This window comes from Spermophilus citellus (assembly GCF_964194105.1).
Source record: "Spermophilus citellus genome assembly, chromosome: 11".
Lineage (NCBI taxonomy): Eukaryota > Metazoa > Chordata > Mammalia > Rodentia > Sciuridae > Spermophilus > Spermophilus citellus.
This window is the reverse complement of record NC_138192.1, coordinates 98,867,931-98,894,470: the sequence shown is the minus strand read 5'-3', so window position 1 is coordinate 98,894,470 and position 26,540 is coordinate 98,867,931. Positions and strand designations below refer to the sequence as shown.

At 32.6% G+C, this 26,540-nt stretch overlaps 1 protein-coding gene across 7 annotated transcripts in view; it reads left to right on the top strand.

The window, feature by feature from the left end:
• Positions 1 to 26,540, top strand: part of BOLL (boule homolog, RNA binding protein) — a 65,485-nt gene that overhangs the window by 14,168 nt on the left and 24,777 nt on the right. For 4 of the 7 annotated variants that reach the window (XR_014018037.1, XR_014018038.1, XM_081261566.1 and 1 more), the window contains 5 exons: positions 2,402 to 2,529; positions 7,035 to 7,106; positions 9,272 to 9,319; positions 12,287 to 12,415; positions 16,641 to 16,739. Coding sequence is in view for 3 of the 7 variants with exons in the window: in XM_081261566.1 (XP_081117692.1) it covers positions 2,402 to 2,529; positions 7,035 to 7,106; positions 9,272 to 9,319; positions 12,287 to 12,415; positions 16,641 to 16,739 (476 nt within the window). In the remaining 4 variants the exon portion in view is untranslated. Of the gene's footprint in view, positions 1 to 2,401; positions 2,530 to 7,034; positions 7,107 to 9,271; positions 9,320 to 12,286; positions 12,416 to 14,191; positions 14,383 to 16,640; positions 16,740 to 26,540 lie in introns of those variants that run through there. The other 3 variants (XR_014018039.1, XM_081261565.1, XR_014018036.1) reach the window with 3 other exon arrangements.

The window sequence follows — 26,540 nt, the reverse complement described above, 5'->3', positions numbered from 1 at the left end:
CTCAGCTTGCTGAGCCACTGGGATTACAGGAGTGTGCTACCATGTGCGGCTTACAACTTTTCTTTAAATCTCATGGTTTATATAAAACTTACTTCATGCATAATTTGCATTCTGTTCATAATATCATATTTTATATAAAAATATTTCCTTAAAATAACTGTTTGATTAACACTGATTCTATAGGAACATCACTATATTCACCCTATGCCTTTTCTTACCTCCTGCCATAACATAACTATATTCAAACCTATAAAGTATGAGGTTAACTTAACCACATGGTGGTAGTATTAGCCTTCAAATCTAGGACTGTTTGACCTTAAAGCTATTTTTATCTTTCTACAAAGAAAAATGGGTATTAAAAATACATTTGCAAAATACAAGATATTCTTAATTTTTTCTCAAATCCATTACTTCTTTCCATCTTTGTTACTAACACCCTAGTCTCAGCTATCTACTTTGTTTTCCTTGATTACCGGGAAAGCCTTGCTGGTCCCTATGAATATAATCTTGCTACATTCCATTTCATCATTCACAAGGCAGCCCTAGTGATCTTTTAGAAGTTCATACTTTATCATCTCATTTCAGCTTGTTTTGAGCTGTTCTTCTCTTTTCATTTTGTGCTTCAGCCATCTGACCTTCTCAGTTTCAGAAACCACACTTTGCTTCCCAAACACTGAAATGCTATTTCCTTTGCCAATACCATTCATCCATTCCTTCTTCAAAGCCAGCTCAGCAATAGTTTTCTCACAAATGTTCCATATATATGGAGAGGTTAATTAATTAATTATATGAACTAATTACTTTATATTACATATAATACATTTGCTATAACAATGATATTACATATTTTATTAATTATATAATTATTTAAAATAATATTAATGTCCTGCATAGTGCCCCATATGGCCTAGCATTATACCCTATATCACTTTTTCATACATTTATCAAACATTTAATTAATTGTGTAATTAGCCAATGACTATCTTCCCTAACTTCTCTGGAGATAGAGATGATGCCATGGCCAGTTTTTAATTTTTCTGTATCATCAGGTCTTAGTTCAATGCCCTTTGATAGTATGCACTAAAAATTTATTTATGTATTTCTCTCTTTAACAGATAAACCATGATTCATTGATGATCTTTGGGGGGAATCCATGAACCTCCTGAATTGTGTGTAAACTTTTGTTTGACTATACATATTTCTGAGAAAAAGGTCCATGGCTTTCATCAGATTCTCAAAAGAACATGATTAAAAAACGCTAAAACACTAAAATACTAGATCCAATGCAGTGAAAATATAAAAGCTAAGAAATGGTAGTGCTACTTAAAATGGTAGTCTAGTACTACTTGAAGTGGTTTGCAAACAATATCAATTCACTTGAGAACTGTTCAAAATGCAAATTCTTAGGCCCTATCTAACTAAATCAAAATCCCTGGAATTTGTATTTGTTTGCTTTTTTTGTTACAAAATGTACAATATAATTATATGCATTTATATTTTTATTTTTTTATTTATTTTAATGTTTATTGTTGCATTATAATTACACATAATAGTGGGATTTGTTGTGAAATTTGTATTTTAATAAACTATGTAGGTGATTCTAATGTTAAATTTTGAGAAGCACTAATATAGTGGAAGAAGCATTGCTAATTACAGTAATTTACATAACCTTGCTGGGCCAGTAATCTTAAATTGGCTTATGTAACTTTTTAAAGTCTCCTCCATGACAAAATTGTGTGTGTATATGTGTGTGTGTGTGTGTGTGTGTGTAATTTGATTTTTATTTTCTTTATACCACCTGGCCTGGAAAAAGAGATAAGGACCCCACATTAGCCAAAGAAGTTTCTGGTCAACTTTTGCAACAGCAGTTAATTGTAACAAAGGGAAAATGGAGATAAAAGAGAGTCGCAACATAAGTGAATGCTTGCTCTAAACCCAAAGAATTAAATAGGATGGAATAAAACATCTTCAGCAAAGTATACTTCTCCAACTTTACTGCCTCCACCATCTTTGAACTTTTACAAATAGAAGGTCTAGCTAAGATCTTAGAAACTTTACTATGGTACCTGAAGTCTTCAAGTAACTAAATTATATGTTTGTAAAAATAATGACTTAGCTGATGATAATGTAAATTCTTAAGCTCCATGTTTCACTACAGTCTGAATTGGTGGATTTTTAATATTTACTAACCTTGACTCCTTTAATTGCCTTAAGCTAATAAAAGCTACAAATTAATAAATTTGAAAATACATGTTTCAAATGGAATTAAAAAAAATACTTGTGTTATCTTATTGTAGCTATGTGGCGTGTTAAGATAAATATTTTTCCAAACTATTCAGAAATTACATGTTTAAAAGTTATATTGAACATTTCAATTATTATTATTTAACCTTTGCTTTAGGTTCTAGTGTAATGCCAGCTGCTGGAACAATGTATCTAACAACTTCAACTGGATATCCTTACACTTACCATAATGGTGTTGCGTATTTTCATACTCCAGAGGTAACTTCTGTCCCAGCACCTTGGCCTGTAAGTAATTTCATTTTAGAAGAGTTTCTCTCTCTTACTATCAAATGTTTTAAAATATTGTTTTATTTCTAAAATATTTTAAACAAATACAAGTCACATAACACCTACTTCCCTACCACTCAAATTTAGTATTTTAACAGTGTTAATATTAACATTTTGCCATATTTATTTAAGTTCATTTTAAAGAGGGAAATAATAAAGTATGATAAATTCAGGTAGTCTCCTTATCCCCATTCCTTTACCCTCTTTTTCTCCTCAGAATATCTTTCCCATTCATTTTATATTTTTACTTCAAATGTATATTCTTAAGCAATATATAATATTGTTCGGGCTGTTTCTTAAACACTATGTAAATAATCTTTTTCTACTCAATACAGCGTTTTGAGATTAAAATATGTAGATCTTTTTTAATTATATCATGTTAATTCCTGTATATCTAATTATTTTAATATTTTATGATATCCCATTATATGATTATACTACAATTTTTATATTCCTTTAGTCAGACACTTTAATTTTTTTCTGTTATCAAGACTACATCCAGTAATCTACCAAAATACATCGTATTGACATGTATAACTAAAGTGAGTAAATTTAAAAAAAAGACTAAATTCAGATCTTGTATGTGTTATACAAGTTTTTCTATGGCAGTAGTTTTTCTAAGGTTTTTCTTAAATCTCTAAAATTTTTTTGAAATATTGTGAAAATCCTCACTCATTTTTAAGAACTTAAGTTTAAATAAATTAGGTATATTGTATATTTGCCTTAAATTCTTTTCTATCAGAACTTTGTACACAGAGCCGGGCACTGAGGCTCATGCTTGTAATCCCAGTGGCTTGGGAAGCTGAGGCAGGAGGATAATGAATTCAAAGTGAGATGCTAAGCAACTCTGTAAGACCCTGTCTCTAAATAAAATACAAAATAGGGCTGGGGATATGACTCAGTGGTCAAGTGTTCCTGAGTTCAAACCCTGATACTCCTGTACCCCTCCCCCCCAAAAAAACTTTGTACCCATATATTTAGTTTATTTTAATAATTTAAAATATGCACTCTACAATTCAGAATAAAACTAGTCAAATGAGGAAAACTCAAATAAATGAGTTAATATGTAGCCCCTGTGATGGAGAGTTAAAAATTTAAGTTAGTTCCCTGGATGAAATAAGATGCCATCACCCCTTTGGTATTTCTTATGCCACCTTTTTGCTTTGCTTTCTTATTTTTCTCAGGGCATTGCCTTTTTAATTGTGTATTTGTTTGATCCCAATACTATTTATATTCCATAAGAAAGCATAGCAAAATCTAGAATGACTGAGAAGTGTGCCTGTCTTTGGGGAAGGAAAAAGATGATGGTGAAAGGGGAGTTTTGAAAAGAAGAACCCAGAGTTTACAGACACATTTACACAGGCAGATCAACTCAAGAAGGAGTTTAGGATCTGAAACTATATGAAGTTTGGGATCTGAAAATTGGTATTCATGCTCATGTACCAATGGAAAATTTTCATGCTTCCATAATATAACTTGGTCTGGACTAGAATATATGTGTAGAATTAAAATTTTACATTCATGAAGTGTATATATATCTTTGCTAAATGTTGACAAACAGCTTGAAAAAGTTTTATCAGTTTACTCTCTAGACAACAGTTCATGAGGGCTCCAATTTCCCCATAATGTACTAATACTTAAAATTACCAGATTTTTACATTTTTGTCAGTATTTTTATGTAATATTTGATTTTACTTTCCATTTGCCTAATTATTGGTAAAATTAAACATTTCATACACTTAGTGGTTGTTCCAGTTTCCTTGTCTATACCCTATTCTTTGTCCATTTTTCTATTGAGGTAATTTGTTGTCTTTTTCTTGAGTTAATTATATGTAGGTGTAGATTGTAAGTATCTCCTTCCAATGTGTGGCTTGTCCATTAATATTGTTTATGTTTTCTTATAAAATATTTATCATTTTTATCTTTCTTTCAATATTGACATGTATTAAATGTTTTTCTTTATGGTTTCAACTTTTAGTATCTTATTTCTAAAAGAAATCATTTAGAACAAGAAGCTAGATAATCTCCTATATTTTCACCTAGATCTTAAATCTCTGGTTTAGGTATTGACTAGTCCAACCTTTCCCTGTTTTGCAGTGAGTCTTCTGCCAATTTCTGTGTGCAGATATCTTTCTAGGCTCTCTTATTCTGTTCCATTGGTATATTTGTTTACCCTATTCAACTTTAATTTTTTTGTTTTTGTTTTTTGGCACCAAGGATTGAACCCAGGGATGCTTAACTACATCCCTAGCCCTTTTTATATTGTATTTAGCAACAGAGTCTCACTAAATTGCAGAGGCTGGCTTTGAACTTGTGATCCCCCTGCCTCAGCCTCCCAAGCCACTGGGATTACAGGCATGCACCACCATACCCAGCCCAATTCTGTTTTAATTATTATGTCACTATCTTAAGTCTTGAAAATTGATGGGACAAATCCTCTCACTTAGTTCTTCAGGAATCTTTTGTCTGTCCTTAAATGCCTTTTTAAGGATAAATTTTATAGTTTAACTTGTTTAGTTCTGTGAAAAACCATTGTTGGCATTCTGTAGAATTACATTCAACATGTAAATTAATTTGAGACATTTAGGTTTTTTGTAATTTTGAATATTCCCATTCATAAGCAAGATATATTTCTCTATTTATTTAGGTCTTCTTTTAGCTCCATGAAAAATTTTGACTCATCTTTTTTGAATTTATTTTTAGTACACTATTATTCTTATTGCTTTTTATGAGTGCTATTTTTTTAAATCACATTTCCTAGTAGGTTATTGTTGATGTATAGTAATGCTTTTGATATTTCAGTATTGATATTGTATCAGTAACTCTGCCAAACTCTCATTTAGACAATTGTTTATGATTCAGTATACTTCTATTTCTTTCTGTTATTTTATTTATTGAGGCTTTTTCCCTTTGCGTTATTACACTGACAGGATCTCTGCTACAGTATTGATGTGATTACATCATAACTTTGTTCTTGAAAAAAGGAACAAGTTTGGTAATTCACCATTCATCTGTTTCCCTCCCTCCCACCCACCTCCCCTCTCCGACTCCCTCCTCCCACCCACCCCCTCTCACTTTGTAGGCCTTTGGAAAATACAGTTAACCAGAGTTTCATAACCTTGGTTGGCATTATTGCCATTTGGGCCAGATGATTTCTTGTAGAAAATTATTGTCCTGTGGTTGTAGAATGTTTAAAATTGTCTCTAGCCTGCCCATAGTTATGACAACCAAAAATGTCTCCCAACATTGCCAGATGTTCCCTAAAAGGCAAAATTACTTATGACTCATAATTATTGCCCTAAATCAGTTATGCAAGTTATTCTCTATTTTGTCTGCTAAGAGTTTTTATCATAAAAAGACAATGAATTTTTCAAAATGCTTTTTCTGTATCTGCTGAGATTATGATTTTTTCTTGTACCTTCTAAATAGTAAATTACATTGCTATTTTCTAATATTATTCCACGGTGCAATTTTATTAACATTAGAATCTGTGAATTGTACAAAACTGATACTTCAGTTTTTTATGGGGGTGAACATTAATACAAAACAATATGAAGTTGGAGCCTATGTTTGAGATTAAATTTTATTACTACCATTAGAGCTAATTTTACCTGTCTTGAAATACAACTTGCCTATTTTATTAGTGATATGGTGTTAGAGTAAGTCCCAGAAGAAATTACTTATCACTATTATTATTACTAATCAAGTATTACTTGTACTTTCTTCAGACATAAACACATCACAAGTTCACTAGATGGTTAACTCATTTAAATGTCAACTTTTTTAAAATAACAGTTTGACAAATGATTCAGTAAATAATTTATTTGCCTTATAAATTTATAATTTATATGTAATAAGGGAATAGAATGTTTATTATTTGTAAGTAGTGGAAAAATCAGATAGGATCATTAATTTAGTTCTAAATGTTATGTAAACATAAACTACTGCTGATTTCCACAATAAAAATAGGGAGTGCCTGGGCTGGGGTTGTGGCTCAGTGGCAGAGCGCTTGCCTAGCACATGTGAGGCACTGGGTTCAATTCCCAGCACCACATAAAAATAAATAAATAAAATAAAGGTATGAGTCCATTTGCAACTTAAAAAAAAGAATTTAAAAACTGTAGGAGGTGTCACCCTAAATCCAGATGTCATATTTCCCTGAATATTCCTATAGAACTGTATTTTCATAATCTTTGAAGGTGATACATTTCAGACTAAAAGCATCTTCTAAGTGGTTTTATCATTAATTACTATGGAAATGAAACAAATGGAAGTAGGAATACTGTGATGATTTTAATAAATAGACTTAAGTAGAATTGGTAATATCAATAAGAGATTAAAAAAATACTTTGAATTATAAACCAAAAGTTGGTTGGGTTTAGGTAACAATTTAAGATAAATTTTATTATGAGCTATTTTAAAGAATTTTTCCTAAAATGATTTTTCAATTTTTCTTCTTACAGTCACGTTCTATATCTAGTTCTCCTGTGATGGTAGCTCAGCCAGTTTATCAGCAACCTACATATCACTACCAGGTAGATATCACCTTACAATTAAAATCCTCTATGATACTTTTAATCCTAATTCTGGTACAATTATACAAATTATACAATTATAAAATTATATTTTATATACACTGATACAAATTATAAAATTAAAGGTTAGGTTACCTAGATAGACTCAGGAAAAGAGTGTATCTACCAATTTATAAATCATAAGAGTTTTCAATATAAGAAATAATTTCACTTCATACACTTTCCATTTGTATATTTAGCAAATTCTACCCTCAAAAATGCCACTTTGATAGGAATATTCCTTTGCTTTTTTATAAATTCTAAGATAGATGATTTCACCAGTTTCTATTAATCAAAGCAAGTAATTCACAGTTTAATCAGCATTTACCTCCTTCATATTATTTTTCACTTTATAGTTAAACTGTTATTTATTTAACAAATCCATGAATCATTACATTTCAAGGTTTTTCTTAAAACTTCATAAACTTCATATTATCCTGGTCTTTAGTATAATATAGTGGTATCATCCCTTAGCAGTTGAAGTACTCAGCACTGAATTTACAGTGATTTTGGTTTAGAAGGTAGATCTATGGGGATATATATATATCTTAAAGAAAAAATAGCTTTATTTAAAAGGAATAATGGGCTAGAGATGTAACTCAGTGGTAGACTGCTTACCTAGCATACACAATGTTCTGGGTTTGATCCCTGGAACCACAAAAAAGAAATAAATAAGAATAAAACATTTATTATTAAGAAATAGTATGACTATCTTAAGAAAAAAAAGTCCTTTATATTGTCATCTTTCATTAAGTACCTTAAAATAAGTTGACCTTTTTTAATTAACAGCTTTATTTAGATATAATTCACATACTAAACATCCACCCACTTAAAATGACTTTTAATGAATTATACCATAATTAATTTTAGAATATCTTAATCACATACACTTCCCCCAAAAAAGAAAAACTTAACCTCTTTTTTCTCCCACTTCATTCTAAGCAACTAATAATATCTTGCTCTATAAGCTTGCCTATTATGGTCATGTAATATGTAATATGACTTCATTCACTTAGCATAACATTTTCATGTGGCTGTGGCTGTGGCTGTGGCTGTGGCTCAGCAGTAGAGCGCTTGTCTAGCATGTGTGAGACCCTGGGTTCGATTCTCAGCACCACATAAAGATAAATCAATAAAGGTCCAATAACTAATAAAAATATTAAAAAACATTTTCATGATTTATTCATATGATGGCATGTATCAGTACATTTTGCAATAAAATCCCATTGTATGATTATACCACACTTTATTTTCCATTCATCAGACAATAGACATTTGGATTGTTTTCACTTTTGGTGTTCATAATAATGCTGTGATGAATACTCATGCAAGTTCTTGTCATATTACATATTACATGACTCATAAGTCTTACACCTAGAATGTAATTGCTGGCTCATATGGTATTTTTGTGTTTAACTATTTAAGACCACACTGTTTTTCAAAAGGACTGTTCCATTTTTATATTCCCATCAACAGACTATGAGGTCTCTAATAGCTCCATGTCCTTGCCAATACTTGTATATCTATCTACCTTTTTTGATTATAGCCATCTTAGTGGGTATGAATGAAGTAGTATCACATTGTGGTTTTGACTTTTATTTTCCTGAAGACAATGATGTTGCAGATGTTTATTGGTCATATGATATCTTTTTTGAATAACATTCTATTCATATTATTTGAATAACCATTTTTAACTTAGGTTACTTGTATTTTATTATTGAGTTTTAAAGGTTCTTTATATATTCTTTAAATAATTTCATTATCAGACACATGATGAAAATATTTTCTCCGATCTCGTGGGTTGTCTTTTCATTTCCATGAAGCCATCATTTGCAGCATAAATTTTTTTTAATTTTGATTAAGGTCCAGTTTATCTATTTTCCTTTGTTGCTTTGTTATTGTTATAAATTTATAACAATTGCCTAATTCAGAGTTACAAAGATTTACAGCCATGTTTTATTTCTAAGTATTTTATTGTTTTAGCTTTTACATTTAGGTCTCTGACCCATTTTGAGTTAGCATAACATTTTCATGATTTATTCATATGATGGCCAACTTCACAGAGTTATCCAGTTTTAAACCGTGTTTATAACCTGGGTGGTATTTTGTTTATTGGTTTTTTTTAGGCCCCAGCACAGTGTCTACCAGGACAGTGGCAGTGGGGTGTTCCTCAGGTAAATATTAATAAAGTTTCAATGTCTAATTTCACCGGCCACAGCTGGCACATGCCTGCAATCCCAGAAGCTCAGGAGGCTGAATCAGAAAGATTGCAGGTTCAAAACTAGCCTCAGCAGCTTACAGAGGCCCTATGTAACTTAGTGAGACCCTGTTTCAGGATAGAAAATAAAAAAGGCTGGAGATGTGCCTCAGTGCCTAAGTGGCCCTGGGTTCAATCTCTGGTACCAAAATAAATAAATAAATAAAATCCATATTTTACTTTATTCTTATGAAGACTGCATGAATAGAGATTTATACAGACAATGAATTCCTGGAACCTATTTTCCAACCATGAATAAAATCTTTACAATTATAATTATTGATATTGTGTACCTTAATAAAAGCCAAAAACAAATGAGTATTAAAGTCAGGGGAAGTGGGTTTGAGACCTTTCTCTTCTTTGTGTTAAGTGTGATCATTTAGATTCACATTTCCTCATTTTTAAAATGGATGTAATAACACTACAACTTGGTAAGTTTCCTTACATGATTTTTGTGAAGATCAAATAAGATCATATAAGTGAAAGCATATAAGTGAATGGTACATTAACATGAAGAATTACTTTTTTATACTGTTGGTGTTATTGGAAAATTTAGCACTTCTCTACCTTTACTTCAGATTTTGCTTCAGTTTGACTTATGCCTCTAAATAAGTACAGATTTTTTTTGTGTGTATACTTCATCCAGAAGGCTTGGGAACTGAAGTGTTTCATTTTTCTGAATGTGTCTGAGTGCTTTGGATTGGGGAGTATTTGCATAGCCTTTATTATTTGAGCATCCCTAATCCAAATCTAAAATGCTCTGAAACTGAACTTCAGAGATGTTCTACCTGTATTCTGTTTTCTAACTTTTGATATCAAACATCTTACTACCAAAAATATTGGTGACTTTTTCTCACTTCTATGTCAAGACACAAAGCTGAGAGTAAATACTCTCATTTTAAATACCAGAGGCCTGATAAAGGAGCTAAAAGCATGCAATGGAGGAAGGATAGCATCTTCAACAAATGGTGCTGGGAAAACTGGAAATCCATATGCAACAATATGAAACTGAATCCCCTCCTCTCGCCATGCACAAAAGTTAACTCAAAGTGGATCAAGGAGCTAGATATCAAATCAGAGACTCTGCATCTGATAGAAGAAAAAGTTGGCTCCATTCTACATATTGTGGGGTCGGGCTCCAAATTCCTTAATAGGACACCCATAGCACAAGAGTTAATAACAAGAATCAACAAATGGGACTTACTCAAACTAAAAAGTTTTTTCTCACCAAGAGAAACAATAAGAGAGGTAAATAGGGAGCCTACATCATGGGAACAAATTTTTACTCCTCACACTTCAGATAGAGCCCTAATATCCAGAGTATACAAAGAACTCAAAAAATTAAACAATAAGAAAACAAATAACCCAATCAACAAATGGGCCAAAGACCTGAACAGACACTTCTCAGAGGAGAACATAAATCAATCAACAAGTACATGAAAAAATGCTCACCATCTCTAGCAGTCAGAGAAATGCAAATCAAAACCACCCTAATATACCATCTCACTCCAGTAAGATTGGCAGCCATTAAGAAGTCAACAACAAGTGCTGGCGAGGATGTGGGGAAAAGGGTACACTTGTACATTGCTGGTGAGACTGCAAACTGGTGCGGCCAATTTGGAAAGCAGTATGGAGATTCCTGGGAAAGCTGGGAATGGAACCACCATTTGACCCAGCTATTGCCCTTCTCGGACTATTCCCTGAAGACCTTAAAAGAGCGTTCCATATCGATGTTCATAGCAGCACAATTCACAATTGCTAGACTGTGGACCAACCTAGATGCCCTTCAATAGATGAATGGATAAAAAAAAAATGTGGCATTTATATGCCATGGAGTATTATGCAGCACTAAAAAATGACAAAATCATGGAATTTGCAGGGAAATGGATGGCACTAGAGCAGATTATGCTTAGTGAAGCTAGCCAATCCCTAAAAAACAAATACCAAATGTCTTCTTTGATATAATGAGAGCAACTAAGAACAGAGCAGGGAGGAAGAGCAGGAAGAAAAGATCGACATTAAACAGATACATTAGGTGGGAGGGAAAGGGAGAGAAAAGGGAAATTGCATGGTAATGGAGGGAGACCCTCATTGTTATACAAAATTACACATAAGAGGTTGTGAGGGGAATGGGAAAATAAACAAGGAGAGAAATGAATTACAGTAGATGGGGTAGAGAGAGAAGATGGGAGGGGAGGGGAGGGGAGGAGGGATAGTAGAGGATAGGAAAGGTAGCAGAATACAACAGTTACTAATAGGGCATTATGTAAAAATGTGGATGTGTAACCGATGTGATTCTACAATCTGTATTTGGGGTAAAATTGGGAGTTCATAACCAACTTGAATCTAATGTATGAAATATGATATGTCAAGAGCTTTGTAATGTTTTGAACAACCAATAAAATAAATAAATAAATAAAAGTAACCTGGGAGCTGGGGGTGTGGCTCAGCAGTAGAGTGCTCCCCTAGCATGTGCAAGGTGCTGGGTTCCATCCCCAGCACCATATAAAAATAAATAAGTAAATAAATAAAATAAAGGTATGAAAATAAAATTTAAAAAAAATTAAATACCAGAGGCCATATAACTACAAACTTTAATGATGTTAATACATCCACAATTAGTGTCTAAATTTGTGAAGGAGGTTCTGAGGCACTAAGAACTTTTAACACTTACCAGTGATAATGTTCTTTAATGATATCTGCACAATTGGAATTTATAATAACCCAGAGTTCCTAGTCTTTTGCTAAGATAGTTCTATGCTAGCTCTGAAAAAGAATTTTAGGAAAATATGAAATATATATTTCTCTTTTCTGTTGGGTAAGCATTTGGTTTAACAGAAATAACTAATCATATTCGAATGAAAAATATGGTTTTGTGTTTTAGTCTCCTGCCTCTTCTACTCCATTCTTATACCTCCAACCTTCTGAAGTTATTTATCAACCAGTGGAAATTGCACAAGATGGTGGATGTGTTCCTCCTCCACTGTCTCTCATGGAAGCTTCAGTTCCAGAGGTATATATTAGTCTTTGTTGTTGTTGTTGTTGTCCTAAGGATTGAACACAGGGCATTACATATGATAGGTAAGCATTCTACCACTGAGCTATATTCCTGGCCCTATATTAGTCTGAAGGTAATTGCTACTGTTAATCCATCTTAACATTTCATTTTCTTCTTTTTTAACTTAAGACCCTCATTAAAACTGCTCATCTTATGTTTTCTTTGATTTATTGATATTTCTTATCCTTTTTATGTCTAACAGTGCTTCATCTTAGATTTCTTCACTAACTAATCCTGAATCCTTCCCCAAGTCAACTGCCCACTAAACTAATCCCTGACTCAATCTCCTTGAAAGTAATGAGACACCAAATTTTTGCCTTTCTCTTTTGCCTTTCAGTCTGTATTGTTGCTCACGTTGTTAGTTAAAAGCATTTAGTCATTAAACAAATGAGGAAAATATCTAAAAAGAATTTGCCTTCAAAACTATAAATCAAATTTATAACTAAAAATTATAAATGTCACCTTAAGTGTCTTTAAATTATAACCTTGATCCATCACCAATAGTCTCATTGTCTCTATGCCAAGAACTGCACATGATATGTTTTAAATCATACTTGTAAAAGATTAGAAATTAGCACCAACCTCCAAGTTTGAGTGCATTGGTTTATTATTTTTCTATTGCTAAGGTTTATAACATAATTTTGTTCTGAAATAGCTTCTACAGTTGGATCTCAGTGTTTATTATCAACACTTCTACTAAAATCACTTCCTTATTTGTCTCATCCTCCATTTTTGTGATTGCTTTTTTCTCTTCTCCAGCTTTACTGAGATAAAACTGATGAATGAAATTGCACTATAGACATTAAGGATGTTTTGACATACGAATATATTATGATCACCACAGTCAAGTTAATCAATGACCTTAGATGGTTATTCTTTTTGTATTTTGTTGTTGTTTCTTTGTTTATAGTGAGAACATTTAGGATCTATTCTCAGCAATTTTCAAATGTATAACACATTATTGTTAGCTATAGTCACTATGCTGTGAAGTATATTTCCAGAATATTTTCATCCTAATTAAAAGTCTATACCCTTTGACAAACATCTTCTCATCCTCCAGCCCCTACCAATCATCATTTTACTCTCTGCCTCTATGAATTCAATTTTTTCAAATACTAAATATAATCATGTGGTATTTATTTTTCTATGTCCATCTTATTTCATACCATAATGCCCTCCAGGTTCATCCATGTTGTTACAAATGACAGGATATTATTTTTTAAGGTGTAATAGTATTCTGTAATGTATATAATAATGCATTTTCTTTATCCATACATCAATACACAGTACATTAAGATTAATTCTATATTTTGGTTATTGTGAGTAATGCTGCAGTGAACATGGAAGTTCAGATAGCTCTTCAAATTATTATTTCATTTCCTTTGGATATATTCCCAGAAGTGGGATAAGATTGTTGAATTAAGTGGTAATTTTTTATTTCTTTAAGAAACCTCCATACTGCTTTTCAAAATGACTATACTAATTTACAATCCTACCAACAGTACATAAGAATTTCCTCTTCACCACATCTTTGCTGGTGATCATTTTGGTTCCTAGTTAAGTCCACTTTTATCACAGGTTTTCTATATGGGGATATAATAATTGCTACTTCTTTTTCACCTTTACCCTGCTTCACCTTGGCAGTGTTCCTCAGTTAGAAGGGTAGGTAGTAAACATCAAAAATGATGTGAACATGATTTCTTTGATTCTATTTCCCCTTCTGTTAAACAGTGTAAAATTGGATCTCTGTACAGATACCCCCTGATTCTACGTTGGCCTGACCATACAATGCACCCCTACACTCAAGACTGTAAAGAATCTTTGAATAGGTCTGACCTCTAAGGAAATCTTTATCCTTCCTGATGTCTGAGAAGGCCTCAGAATCCTCCCTCATAGTGGTCAAATTGTACAGCACTTGGCAGGTATATTCTACATTGTTTATAGCTTGGGAATCATGGACATTTTCTTAATTGATGATGGCATTTTTAAAAAATCAGTCTTTTGTTGTTTTTGTTGCTTTCTGGTTTGCAAGGAAGAGCAGTGAAGAATGTTTTTATCTTAGATATTTACTTTTGGCATTAAACCATATTCTTAATTCCTGATATCAGATAACTTATCATCAGAATTTTTATATTCACTATTTACTGGAATTTTTATCTTATAACTTGTAATTTGTGCAGTATTTCCTTACAGAATGATATTTGCATGCTTTTATTTTAATATTGTTTCTGGTAAAGATATAATCTAATATATAATGTAATGAATAGAGTAGGGTAGTTTATTGTTTAAATAGTTTTATCCCTAAAATTAAGGAGTGCATGGCTTTTCTTGTGAGTTATTATGGTTAGATTTCTAATTTATGGAAACCAAATCAGTTTCTAGCCCCCAACATACAAATCTACCCAATTCCTGACTTATCTTTAGTGTCATATATTTATTTAGTGACTGTCAGTCTTAATCCAAGGTAATTTCTGCCTCTTATGCTCTAGATAGCTTTATTCTCCTCCTCCTTGAGCATCTCACCCCATCTATTATCCTTTATTTTTTCCTTTGTATTTTAAGTCTTTTTCTCTTCATTCATTCACAGCTTCATTTAATCTACTGGTTTGAGAAACAACCTTCACAGTCTTTCCTTCATGATTTCCTTTTTTGTAAAATGAGGACATCAGGAAAATCTATTTTACAGAATCAATGTAAAAATTATAGGTGTTGCATACAGAGTGCTCTGTATAGTGCCTAGCATCTTGTAAAAGGCAATTATTATCCTGTGACACTCTCTTCCACAAATACCGATATTCTTTTCTACCATTCAGTATTTCTACTGCTTCACTACCGATTTGCTCTACATTTGCTGAAGTCCGCCCGCTTCATTTAACTTTCTGCTGAAAATGCCTTTGAATAAGGTCTTCCTCAAGGACTTCCTAATTGCCAAATATTCTTCCTTCCTTTTAATCTTAGTTGACCTTTCAGAGACATTATACATACTCCTTGAAACTCCTTCTACCCATGGTTTCCATGACACTGCTCTCTCTGGCCTTCCTTTACATCCCTTTATTTTCCCTTGTAATCTGATTTTGCTCCCATAATCATGGTTGGTTCTCCATTCTTTCACTCTATGTATTCACTGCTGTTATTAACATCCATACTTATATCGTAAACCCTAACCACACCCTTGAGTTTTAGACTTCACTATCCAATATAATAGCCAGTAGCTGTAGATGGCAGTTGAGCACTTGAAATATGGCAAGAACAAATTGAGAATGTCCTGTAAATGTAAACTGTACACCAGATTTTGAAGGTGTAGTATGAAAAAATTATAAAAATGTGAACAATTTAATATTGGTTATACTTTGATATGATACTTTAAGCCTATTGGTTTACATAAAATATATTATTAATTTTATCTGTTTAGCATTACTTTTATAACATAGCTACTGAAAAATCTTAAGTATACATGCAGCTCATATATTTCTATTAGACAGAGCTGCTTTAGAGCCATCTAACTTTCTATCAACAGTAAATCTGTACTAGAATTCCTACAAATACCATAAATATTATGTCATAAACTTAACTTCTTCTCTGCAACCCCCTCACATACAATTACATAAACATAAGGTTTTCATTGTGTGAATGATACCACCATCTGTTGTACAAGCCCTAAATCTGTTTTTACATGATCTGTTCCTGGCCTGTTGCTCTATTGACTCATCTTTCAGCTGTCATTTAGTATATAATCTTTCTTCCAGCCTACTAAACACCTGGGTAGATTGCCCAAATAAGGTGTTTTCTTAGTTTCATCTATCCTTTGATATGTAATTCCCTCATTCTTTCCCTAATTCTTTCATATCAAACATCAACTTCACTAGAAAACTTTCACTGAGCACTCTTCCCAACTTTCTTAAACAAAATCAAGTAGTACTTTTTTTTCCTCCCATGTATTATTATATATGTGTGTGTGTCTCATAGGACATATGGTGATTTTTTACTACCATCTATTTCTTGATTAGATAACAAGTGAATTAAATAAACCTAGGGAGTGTGTTTTTCATCTGTTTCTATCAATTGTGTAACAAAATGCTTATTAGTACATTGTTAATTGCTGAGTAAATGTTTTTAATTAATAAATTAAAGTAATATGTTTTCTCTTCCCCTCCTACCATCCTCCCATCTTTTGTAATAGCCTTATTCTGATCATGGAGTTCAAGCAACATATCACCAGGTTTATGCTCCAAGTGCCATTGCTATGCCTGCGCCTGTGATGCAGCCTGAACCAATTAAAGTAAGAAGTTTGTTTTGATCCTTTTTTCTGTGTTTCTTCAGTTACATTTCAGGTTTTCCAAATTTCTCTTCTGGAAAGGAGAAACTGGATTTTTTTTTCACATTTGTGATTAGAAGTTCAAAATTGGTAAACTCCTTGCATGTGGAGGAAATAACAATTCTAAATTAACTGTAATTCCTGTTATTTGTGAAGAGGTTATAAACCATACCTACTCAAAAAATTTTATTTATCGTGTTGAAATGTACATAACTTAAGATTTACCATTTTAATCATTTTCAAGTATATAATTCAGTAGCATTAATTACATTTACAGTGCTATACAAATTGTCACCATTATTTCCAAATTTTTTTCTATTACCCCGAATAGAAACTCTGTTTTCCTTTTTCTCCCCTCCCCCAGTCTCTGGCAACCATTAATCTACTTTCTGCTTATGAATTTTCCTCTTCTAAATATTTCATATACTCAGATTTTCACTGTGTCATTGACACATAACATTTATGAGGAGAAGAAAACAATCAGTGATTTCCTCTTTCTGTTCGTAAATGTTTCCATGCTTCATAAATCAAACTCAGGCCAAACAATGATAGCCTAATTAGATCCATGTATATGTATATTCAGTATATTTTGGCTGTCTACTGTGTAGCAGGGAATTTTTCCTATTCCCTTAAGACCCAGTTTCTTAGTAAAACTATTGCATCATTTTGTTAAAGAAATGGATTTTTATCTCCAGGAAAGAATTACAGATTGATAACTGTTCAGAGGAGAATGTAAATTTTGTGTGTATTGTAGCTTGATGAGGAAAGGGGGGTATTCTTTGCAATAAAATGATGGAGATAAGTTATTTCACACTCAAATTCATGCTTTTCTGATCCATCATATTTGTTGAACTCAATACCAAGACAGTCTACATTAAAGTGCCTCCCCATGCTTGTGTCCTCTCAGCCAATCACCACTCACTGCCATAACTACTTACTGCATCCTTTCACTGCCTTTACTATTGTACTGTGAATATCAAAACCCAATTTTGGCCTCGTGTCAAAATCTTATACAAACCTTATTTTTGGAGACTTCATTTTTAGTATTGTTAGAAAACCTTCTAAAACATATTTCTTCTAATTTAACATTTTTTTCTAAATATACTTCTCTAGAAATAGCCAATACTGCTATGCCATATTAAATAAGTTTCAGTTATTTTCAGTTTCTGAACTAGAGAGAGAAAGAAGAGGTGTCATAAATAATTGAAATTGTACTGCTCAAATAAATAGAGAATGGAGTGGTGAATGGTATAGGATAGGAGAAATTTCCAAAGAATGTTAATGTTAAACATTCTTCATTTAAAGTTTAATTATTCAGGCTGGGGTTATTCACTCAGTGGTAGAACGCTTGCCTAGCACATGTGAGGCACTGGGTTTGATCTTCAGCACCATATTAAAAAATAATAAATAAAATAAAGTTTAATTATTCTACCTTAGGAGTATATACTTTAAATTTTCTTAGATCTATGAGTAGGTAGCAACAGAAATGTATCTTACTCTTCAATTTAGTCACATGAAAATTACTAATTCACCTTTTGTTGGAAATGGAAAAAGGAAAATTTAATACATTTTCAAAGTCAAAATTAAAAACACAAGGCTATTATATGATTTTGTACTTCTTTATTTTTTAATAAAAGTGTTCTATGCATTTTATACTCAGTATTTTTTCATAAGTGACTTAATAGCCCTCAAAAGAAAACAATACCCCACTCATTTCTGTAGTTTTCTAGAACTGTACAACCTTGTAGAAATGCTTTACTATACAAGTTTTACTATGTGGCAAATTATTCACTTTTCCTTATATTGCCTTTGTATTATAACATGGAAATCTTAATATGTGAATGCTGTTATATCATTAGGAAACAATCTTTTTCTAAAACATATTAAACTGATTTAAAATACTAATGAGCATTTAAAACATTAACCCTTTTCTTCCTATACAAATTTCCCCTGGTACCAAAAACCTTGATGACTTTTAAAATAGGAGAGTGAAAATATTCTTTATGAGAATTTGATCCTATTATTTTTATGTCACATTTTAAACTCTAATGGAAAGATTGATCAATGAGTACCAAAGTTCCATTAAGATAGTAGTAAAAAGTTCTAATGTGCTTTTTGCACAGTTAAGGTGACTACAAATGAACAATAATGTACTATGTATTTTTAAAAAGCTAGAAGGAAATGTTTTGAATGTTCTCACCATAAAGAAATGTTATGTGTTTGATGAGGTAGATTTGTTTAACTTGATTTAAACATTACAAAATGTATACATGTATCAAAACGTCACATCGTACCAGCAATGATATGTAAAATTTTTGTTTTATTTATCATTTAAAATAAACATAATTTAAATTTTTAAAAGATATATAACCTCAAAAACTCTGATTATAATTTTGTGAATATTAATTTAGACACATCCTAAAGTAGGAATCTCAGATATCCAAACTATCTTTAAACAACAAATCTAATCAGTGAAATAGAGATCTTCATAAATCTGAAAGCACGAATCTTACTGCTTATTTAGTAGTTTGCCAGAATCTACTCAAAGCCACAGACTTTATATTCTATCAAATCACATACAAAAAAGCAAATACAGAGAATACCAATATAGAGAGTAATATTCTATTACTTAGGGTTATCATTACTTAATTCAACAGTCATATTATATACAGAGTTAAAATTAAAGACAATAATAGGCTGTGGTTGTAGCTCAGTGGTGGCGCACTTGCCTGGCATGTGTAAGGCACGCACTTGCCTGGCATGTGTAAGGCACTAGGTTTGATCCTCAGCACCACCTATAAATAAATGAAATAAAGGTATTGTGTTCATCTACAACTAAAAATAGTTTTTAAAAATTAAAGACTATAAAGCAAAGCCACAAATAAGGAAATAGAAAAGTATAACTATACCAACTCTATGAAAAAAATACTTGTATAGGGTACTACATTCAAGGCAAGGATGACTAGCATAGACAGATGTTCCTCAATTTAAAATGAGGTTACATCCAAAAAAACCATTAAAAGTGAAAATATGATAAGTCAGAAATGCCTTTAAGAGATCCAAGATGGCAGAGATGATGTAAGCTACAGATCTCAACCCCTCTGTAGTTTGGAATCAAAGCAGTGAGAACAGCTGATTGAAGAGGTAGCCTACAGAGGGAGTGCACAGATTCACAATATTGGAAGGTCAGAGACTTGGAGGGACTCAGAAATTCTGATTACTGGAAGATAAAACAGGAAAGAATTTGTTACCTTAGAACTAGCACCATCGGGGCAGGTCTGGGGAGATGAGTAACAGAGAAACAGGAAGGGCAAAGCTGACAAGCTTGTTCAGAAACAGTGATAGAAGAGAAATCAGACTGAGTTAACCTGAGAAAAGAGCTGCAAAGCCACCTTGTGTTGGTGAAGTGCTCCACTTTTCTCACTGTAGTGGGCAACCATTTGGCAGAGACCAATTAAATCTCTACAATTTTATCCCATTTAGAGATGCCAGTACTATCATAGGGAATAACTTTGAAGTGGGCTAGCCAAATAGCCTGACATAAAATTGCTGCAAGCTGAAGGCTGCAGGAGGTGGCCTAATATACCATACTTTCAGGGGAGTACAGGGTCTAGGGTGATACATGTGCCTTTGCAGATCAGGGGTTCACCAAGCACTTCTGCCAGGGAGTGTGGTACCTACAGAGTAGTGCAGACTTCTATAACTGGCCACAGCCATGCCACTGGAGGCCACTCCACAACTGGGCACATTCCCACTCTGACTACTATCCAGTGCCCTGCCACCCCAGCTGCTGCCCTACATCTGAGCTCCCAGTCTGCCCCATTATTCTCTGCCATGTGCTCCCTCACCCAAAGGATTGACACCTATGATAATAAGAGGTGAACCCACCTCTTATTAAAATGTTTTCTTGAGTCTTCCCTCATTGGTTTTTTTAAGGTTCCAACTAAATTTATATATTCTTTCAATTAAATTTTTTTCTCAATACCACTTTTCTTCTTTCTCATCTCCATCCCTGTCCCTTCTCATCCTTCTTTCTTTCCTCATTTTTTCTTTTTTCCCTCTTAATGATATAATTTAGTATTAAGTATATTGTCATTAATCCTTAATGTTTCAGCCTTTCTGTATTATTTTTTCACCCAGTTTTCTCATTGATTAGTAGAGTTGTGGAGATGATTAGCACTAAGTTTGGCTTGCTGTTAAATTACCCACTCTTACTGGTAGGTGGTTACTCTCTCCTCTCAAAGCAGTTCTGGTGGTTGAACTTAGCACTGGTTAAAATGTTGACAGTAAGAAAGACTCTGAGCCCAGGGCTTACTTTAAAGAGATAGGTGCTCATTAAAATACCATTAAAAGAGGAAGAAGACTCCATCACAATGGTAACACAAATATAGGATCTCAGAAAACATAAGCCAATGAGATACCTCCAAAAGGTTATAAGCCCCCAACAACTGAATTTACAGACATCAAAGTGAATGAAATTAATTTCAAGACTGCTTTTTCTATTTCTATGAACAATGTCATTGGAATTTTAATAGGAATTGCATTAAATCTGTATAGTATTTGGGTAGTATGGCCATTAGGTAGTATTAATTCTGCCTATCCTAATACATCTTCTAAGGTTACCTTCAATTTCTTTCTTTAGTGTTCTGTAGTTTTCATTGTAGAGGTCTTTTACCTCTTTTGTTAGACTGATTTCCAAGTATTATTTTTGGGCTATTCAATTGATTCATCATTGGTGTATAGGAGCACAATTGATTTATGGGAGTTAATTTTATATCCTGCTGCTTTACTGAATTCATTTATGAGTTTTAGAAGTTTTCTGGTGGAGTTTTTTTGGGTTTTCTAAATATAGAATCATATCATCAGCAAATAGGGATAGTTTGAGCTCTTATTTTCCTATTTTGATCCCTTTAATATCTTTCTTTTGTCTAATTGCTCTGACTGGAGTTTCAAGGACTATGTTGAGTAGAAGTGGTGAAATAGGGCATCTTTATCTTGTTCCAGTTTTTATAGGAGATGCTTTCAATTTTTCTCCATTTAGAATGATGTTAGCTTGAGTTTAACATATATAGCTTTTACAACATTGAGGTTTGTTTCTAATATCCCTAGTTTCTCTAATGTTTTGAATATGAATTTTGAGAAATCATATGATTCTTGTCTTTAAGCCTGTTGATGTGATGAATTATATTTATTGATTTCTGTATGTTGAACCAACCTTGCACCCCACTTAATCATGGTACACTATCTTTTTAATATGTTTTGTATGCAATTTTCTAGTATTTTATTAATAATTTTTGCATCTATGTTCATCAGGAATGTTGGTCTGAAATTTTCTTTCCTTAATGTGCCTTTGGTTTTGGTATTGGAGTGAAACTAGGTTCACAGAATGAGTTTGGAAGGGTTACCTCTTTTCTATTTCATGGAATAATTTGAGGAGGACTTGTGTTAGTTCTTCTTTGAAGATATGATAAAACTCCACTGAGAATCCGTCTGGTCCTGGGCTTTTCTTTGTTGGTAGGCTTTTGATGGCATCTTCAATTTCATTGTTTGATGTGTTTAAATTTTCTGTGTCCTCCTGATTCAATTTGGGTAGATTATATGTCTCTAGAAATTTGTCAGTGTCTTCAAGATTTTTTATTTTATCGGAGTATAAATTTTTAAAATATGCTGGGAAACAAATATAAAATGTTTGTTAAAATTATCAGTGAGTTAAAAGAAGATCTAAGTGTGAATTAAGGGAGAAGATACAGGATATGAATGACCATTTTAATATTTAATAAAGAAATAGAGATTCTGGAAAAGAACCAATCAGAAATTTTGGAAATGAAAAATATAATAAGTTAAATAAAAATTCAGTTGAAAGTCTCTAGTAGATTAGGTCAAGTAGTAGACAGAATTTCAAACCTTGGAAACAAGGTAGATACTCTGGAACATCTGGACAGTATTAAAGGAAAAAAAAAAAGAAGCAATGGTTAGACTCTCCAAGAACTCTTAGACAAAATTAAGAGATCTAATTTAAGACTATAGGCATTGAAGAAGAAATAAACATACAGGCTAATGGTATTAACAACCTACTCAGTGTAATAATAGCAGAAAATTTTCCAAACTTTTGGAATTATGTGGACATTCAAATACTGGTGGTATTCAGAACCCCAAATAGACAAGAAAAGAATGTATTATGACATAATTAAAGTGCAAAAACACCATAACAAGGAAGAATTTTTAAAATAAGAGAGAAATACCAGGTTACCCAAATGAAAATCAATCAGAATAAAACAGTTTTCTCAGTAGAAACCTCAAAGACTAGGAGGGCTTGGAACTTTATATTTCAAGCCCTGAAAGAAAATAACTGGCCTGACACAGTGGCACATGCCTGTAATACCAGCAACTTGGGAGGATTGCAAGTTCAAGGCCAGCCTCAACAATTTTGTGAGGCCCTAAGCAACTTATTGAGACTCTGTCTCAAAATAAAAAATAAAAAGGGCTGGGGATAAAAATAAAAAGGGCTTAGTCATAAAGCACCTCTAGGTTCAATCACTAATACCAGTACCAAAAAAAGAACTGCCAGCAAAGCTATTCTTCAAAATTGAAGTAGAAATAAAAAGATAAGCATAAACTGAAATAATTCATGACTACTAAGCCCACCTTTTCAGAAGATAATTAAACCCTACAGACAGAAAATAAAAACAACCAAGGGAGCTTGAGAAAGAATGAATCTCATTAGAAGAGCAGATAAGCAAATGAGAATTCGGGTTGAATCAAGTGTTAAACATAAATCAAAAGAGCAGGAAGTAATAAACACTTCCATAATAACACTAAATGTAAATTATCTCAGTTCTCCAATTAAAAGACAGACAGGTAGGTACTTTTGGTTAGACAAAGGGGAATGAAGGGAAGGGAAGGAGGATGGGAATAGGTAAGACAGTAGAATGAATCAGACATTACTTTCCTATCTTCATATATGAATACACAGCCAGTTTAACTTCACATCATGTGAACTAAAAGAATGGGAAGGTATAGTCCATGTATGTATAATATGTCAAAATACATTATACTGTCATGTACAACTAAATAGAACAAATAAAAAATAAATTTAAAAGTGCGAAAGGCAGATTGAATTTTTTAAAAACACTTAGCTATATGTTGCCTTCAAGAAACAGACTTCATTGGCTCAGACATCCACAGGCTAAAAGTGAACAGATGGAAAAATGATATTCTATGCAAATGCAACCTGAAAGCAAGCAGAAATAGCTACCCTCATATCCAACAGAAAAGACTTTAAGCCAAAATTAGAAGAGCCAAAGAAGGCCTCTACAAACTGGTAAAGAGAGAAAATCAACAGAATAGTAAATATTTATGCTCCAAATGTTGGTATACCTAATTACATGAAACAAGCACTAGGCATGTAGGCTATAATACTGGGTGATTTCAATATACCTCTCTCATCAATAGATAGAGCATCCAGACATAAAATCATCAAAGATACGACAGACTGATACTATAGGTGGATTTCAAAGACATCTTCAGAATGTTTCATACAACAGCTGAATATACTCTTTTTAGCAGCTCATAGATCTCCAAAAATTTATTTCTCCAAAATAAATCATATTTTGAGCCATAAAGCAAGTCTTAATAAATACAAAAAAGTCTATATAATACCTTGCATCTTTCAGATGGAATGAAATTAGAAATCAAAAGCAAGAAAAACTATAGAAATTATATAAACACATGAAAATTAGAAAATTGATGAATGGGTCATCAAAGAAATGAAGAAATTTTAAATTTCTTCACTAAATGAGAATAGAAATATAGCATATTCAAATCTCTGGGACACAGTGAAGGCAGTTTTAAGAGGAAAATTTTTAAGTCTGAGTGCCTACATAGAAGAATCACAAAGATGCCAAATAAAAAGCCTAGCAGTGCATCTCTAGGTCTTAGAAAACCAAGAATAAACCTTTTCCAAAACTAGTAGAAGGAAAGAAATAATAAAGATGAAAGCTGAAGTTAAATAGAAAATAAAAACTACAAAGAATCAATGAAACAAAGAGTTATTTGAAAAGATTAACAAAATTGATAAACCATTAGTCAAAAACTAATCAGAAAATAGAGAAGATCCAAATTAATAAAGTTCAAGGGGGAAAATAGGAAATATCACTACAGACATTACAGAAATACAGAGGATCACTAGGGAATATTTTGAAAATGTATATTCCAATAAATTAGAAAATCCAGAAGAAAAGAATAAATTTATAGACACACATGACTTTCCAAAATTGAACCAACAAGTTACTGAAAACCTAAATATACCAATAACAAACAATGAGGACAAAGCAGTAATAAAAAGCCTTCTGAGAAAAAAAAGCCCAGAACCAGAGGAATTCACAGCTGAATTCCACCATACCTTTAAAGAATAAATAATGCCACTACTTCTAAACTTATTCCATGAAATAGAAAAAGAAAGAACATTCCCAAATTTATTGTACAAATCAGTATCACCCTGATACTAAAACCAAATAAAGACACATGAAGGAAAGTAAGGAACAATATCCTTGATGAACATAGATGCAAAAATCCTTAATAAAATATTAGCAAATTGTATTCACTAACACATTAAGAAGATTATGCAACATATTAAAGTTGATTTCATTCCATGGATACAAGGATGGTTCCATATGCAAATCAATAAACAATTCATTACACAAATAGATCCAAGGACAAAAATCACATGATCATTTCAATAAATGCAGAAAAGACCTTCAACAAAAATTCAACACCTATTCATTATAAAAACCCTGAAGAAACTAGGGATGAAAGGAACTTACCTCAACATCATAAAAGCAATAATGTGACAAACTCAAAGCCAACATCATACTGGATGTGGAAGAATTGAAAAAATTTTGTCTGTAATAAGAAAAAGAATAATGATGTCCACCCTCACCACTCCTATTAATATAGTACTTGAAATTTTAGCCAGAGCAATTAGACAAGGGAGGGAAAGATGAGATACAAATAGGAAAAGAAGGGCTGGGGATGTGGCTCAAGCGGTAGCGTGCTCGCCTGGCATGCATGCTGCCCAGGTTCGATCCTCAGCATCACATACAAACAAAGATGTTGTGTCTGCCGAAAACCAAAAAATAAATGTTAAAAAAATTCTCTCTAGGGCTGGGGATGTGGCTCAAGCGGTAGCGCGCTCGCCTGGCATGCGTGCGGCCCGGGTTCGATCCTCAGCACCACATACCAACAAAGATGTTGTGTCCGCCGAGAACTAAAAAATAAATATTAAAAAAAATTCTCTCTCTCTCTCTCTCTCTCTCTCTCTCTCTCTCTCTCTCTCTCTCTCTCTCTCTCTCTCACTCTCTCTTTAAAAAAAATTCTCTCTCTCTAAAAAAAAAACAAATAGTAAAAGAAGTCAATTACTACTAATCTTCCACTTAGATAATCCCAAAAACTCCACTAGAAGATTTCCAGAGCTGATAAACAAATTCAACAAAGTAGCAGAATACAAAATTAACATACAAAAATCAATAGCTTTTCTATACACCAATAATGAATCTACTGATAAAGAAATAATTCTATATACAATAGGCTTAAAATAAATCTAACTAAAAGGTGAAAGATCGCTACAAAGAAAATTACAGAACACTGAAGAAAGGAGGAAAGACCTCCCATGTTCTTAGAGAGGTAGAATTAATATTGTTAACATGTCCATATTACCAAAAGCAATCTACAGATTCTATGAAATTCCCACAAAATACCACTGACATT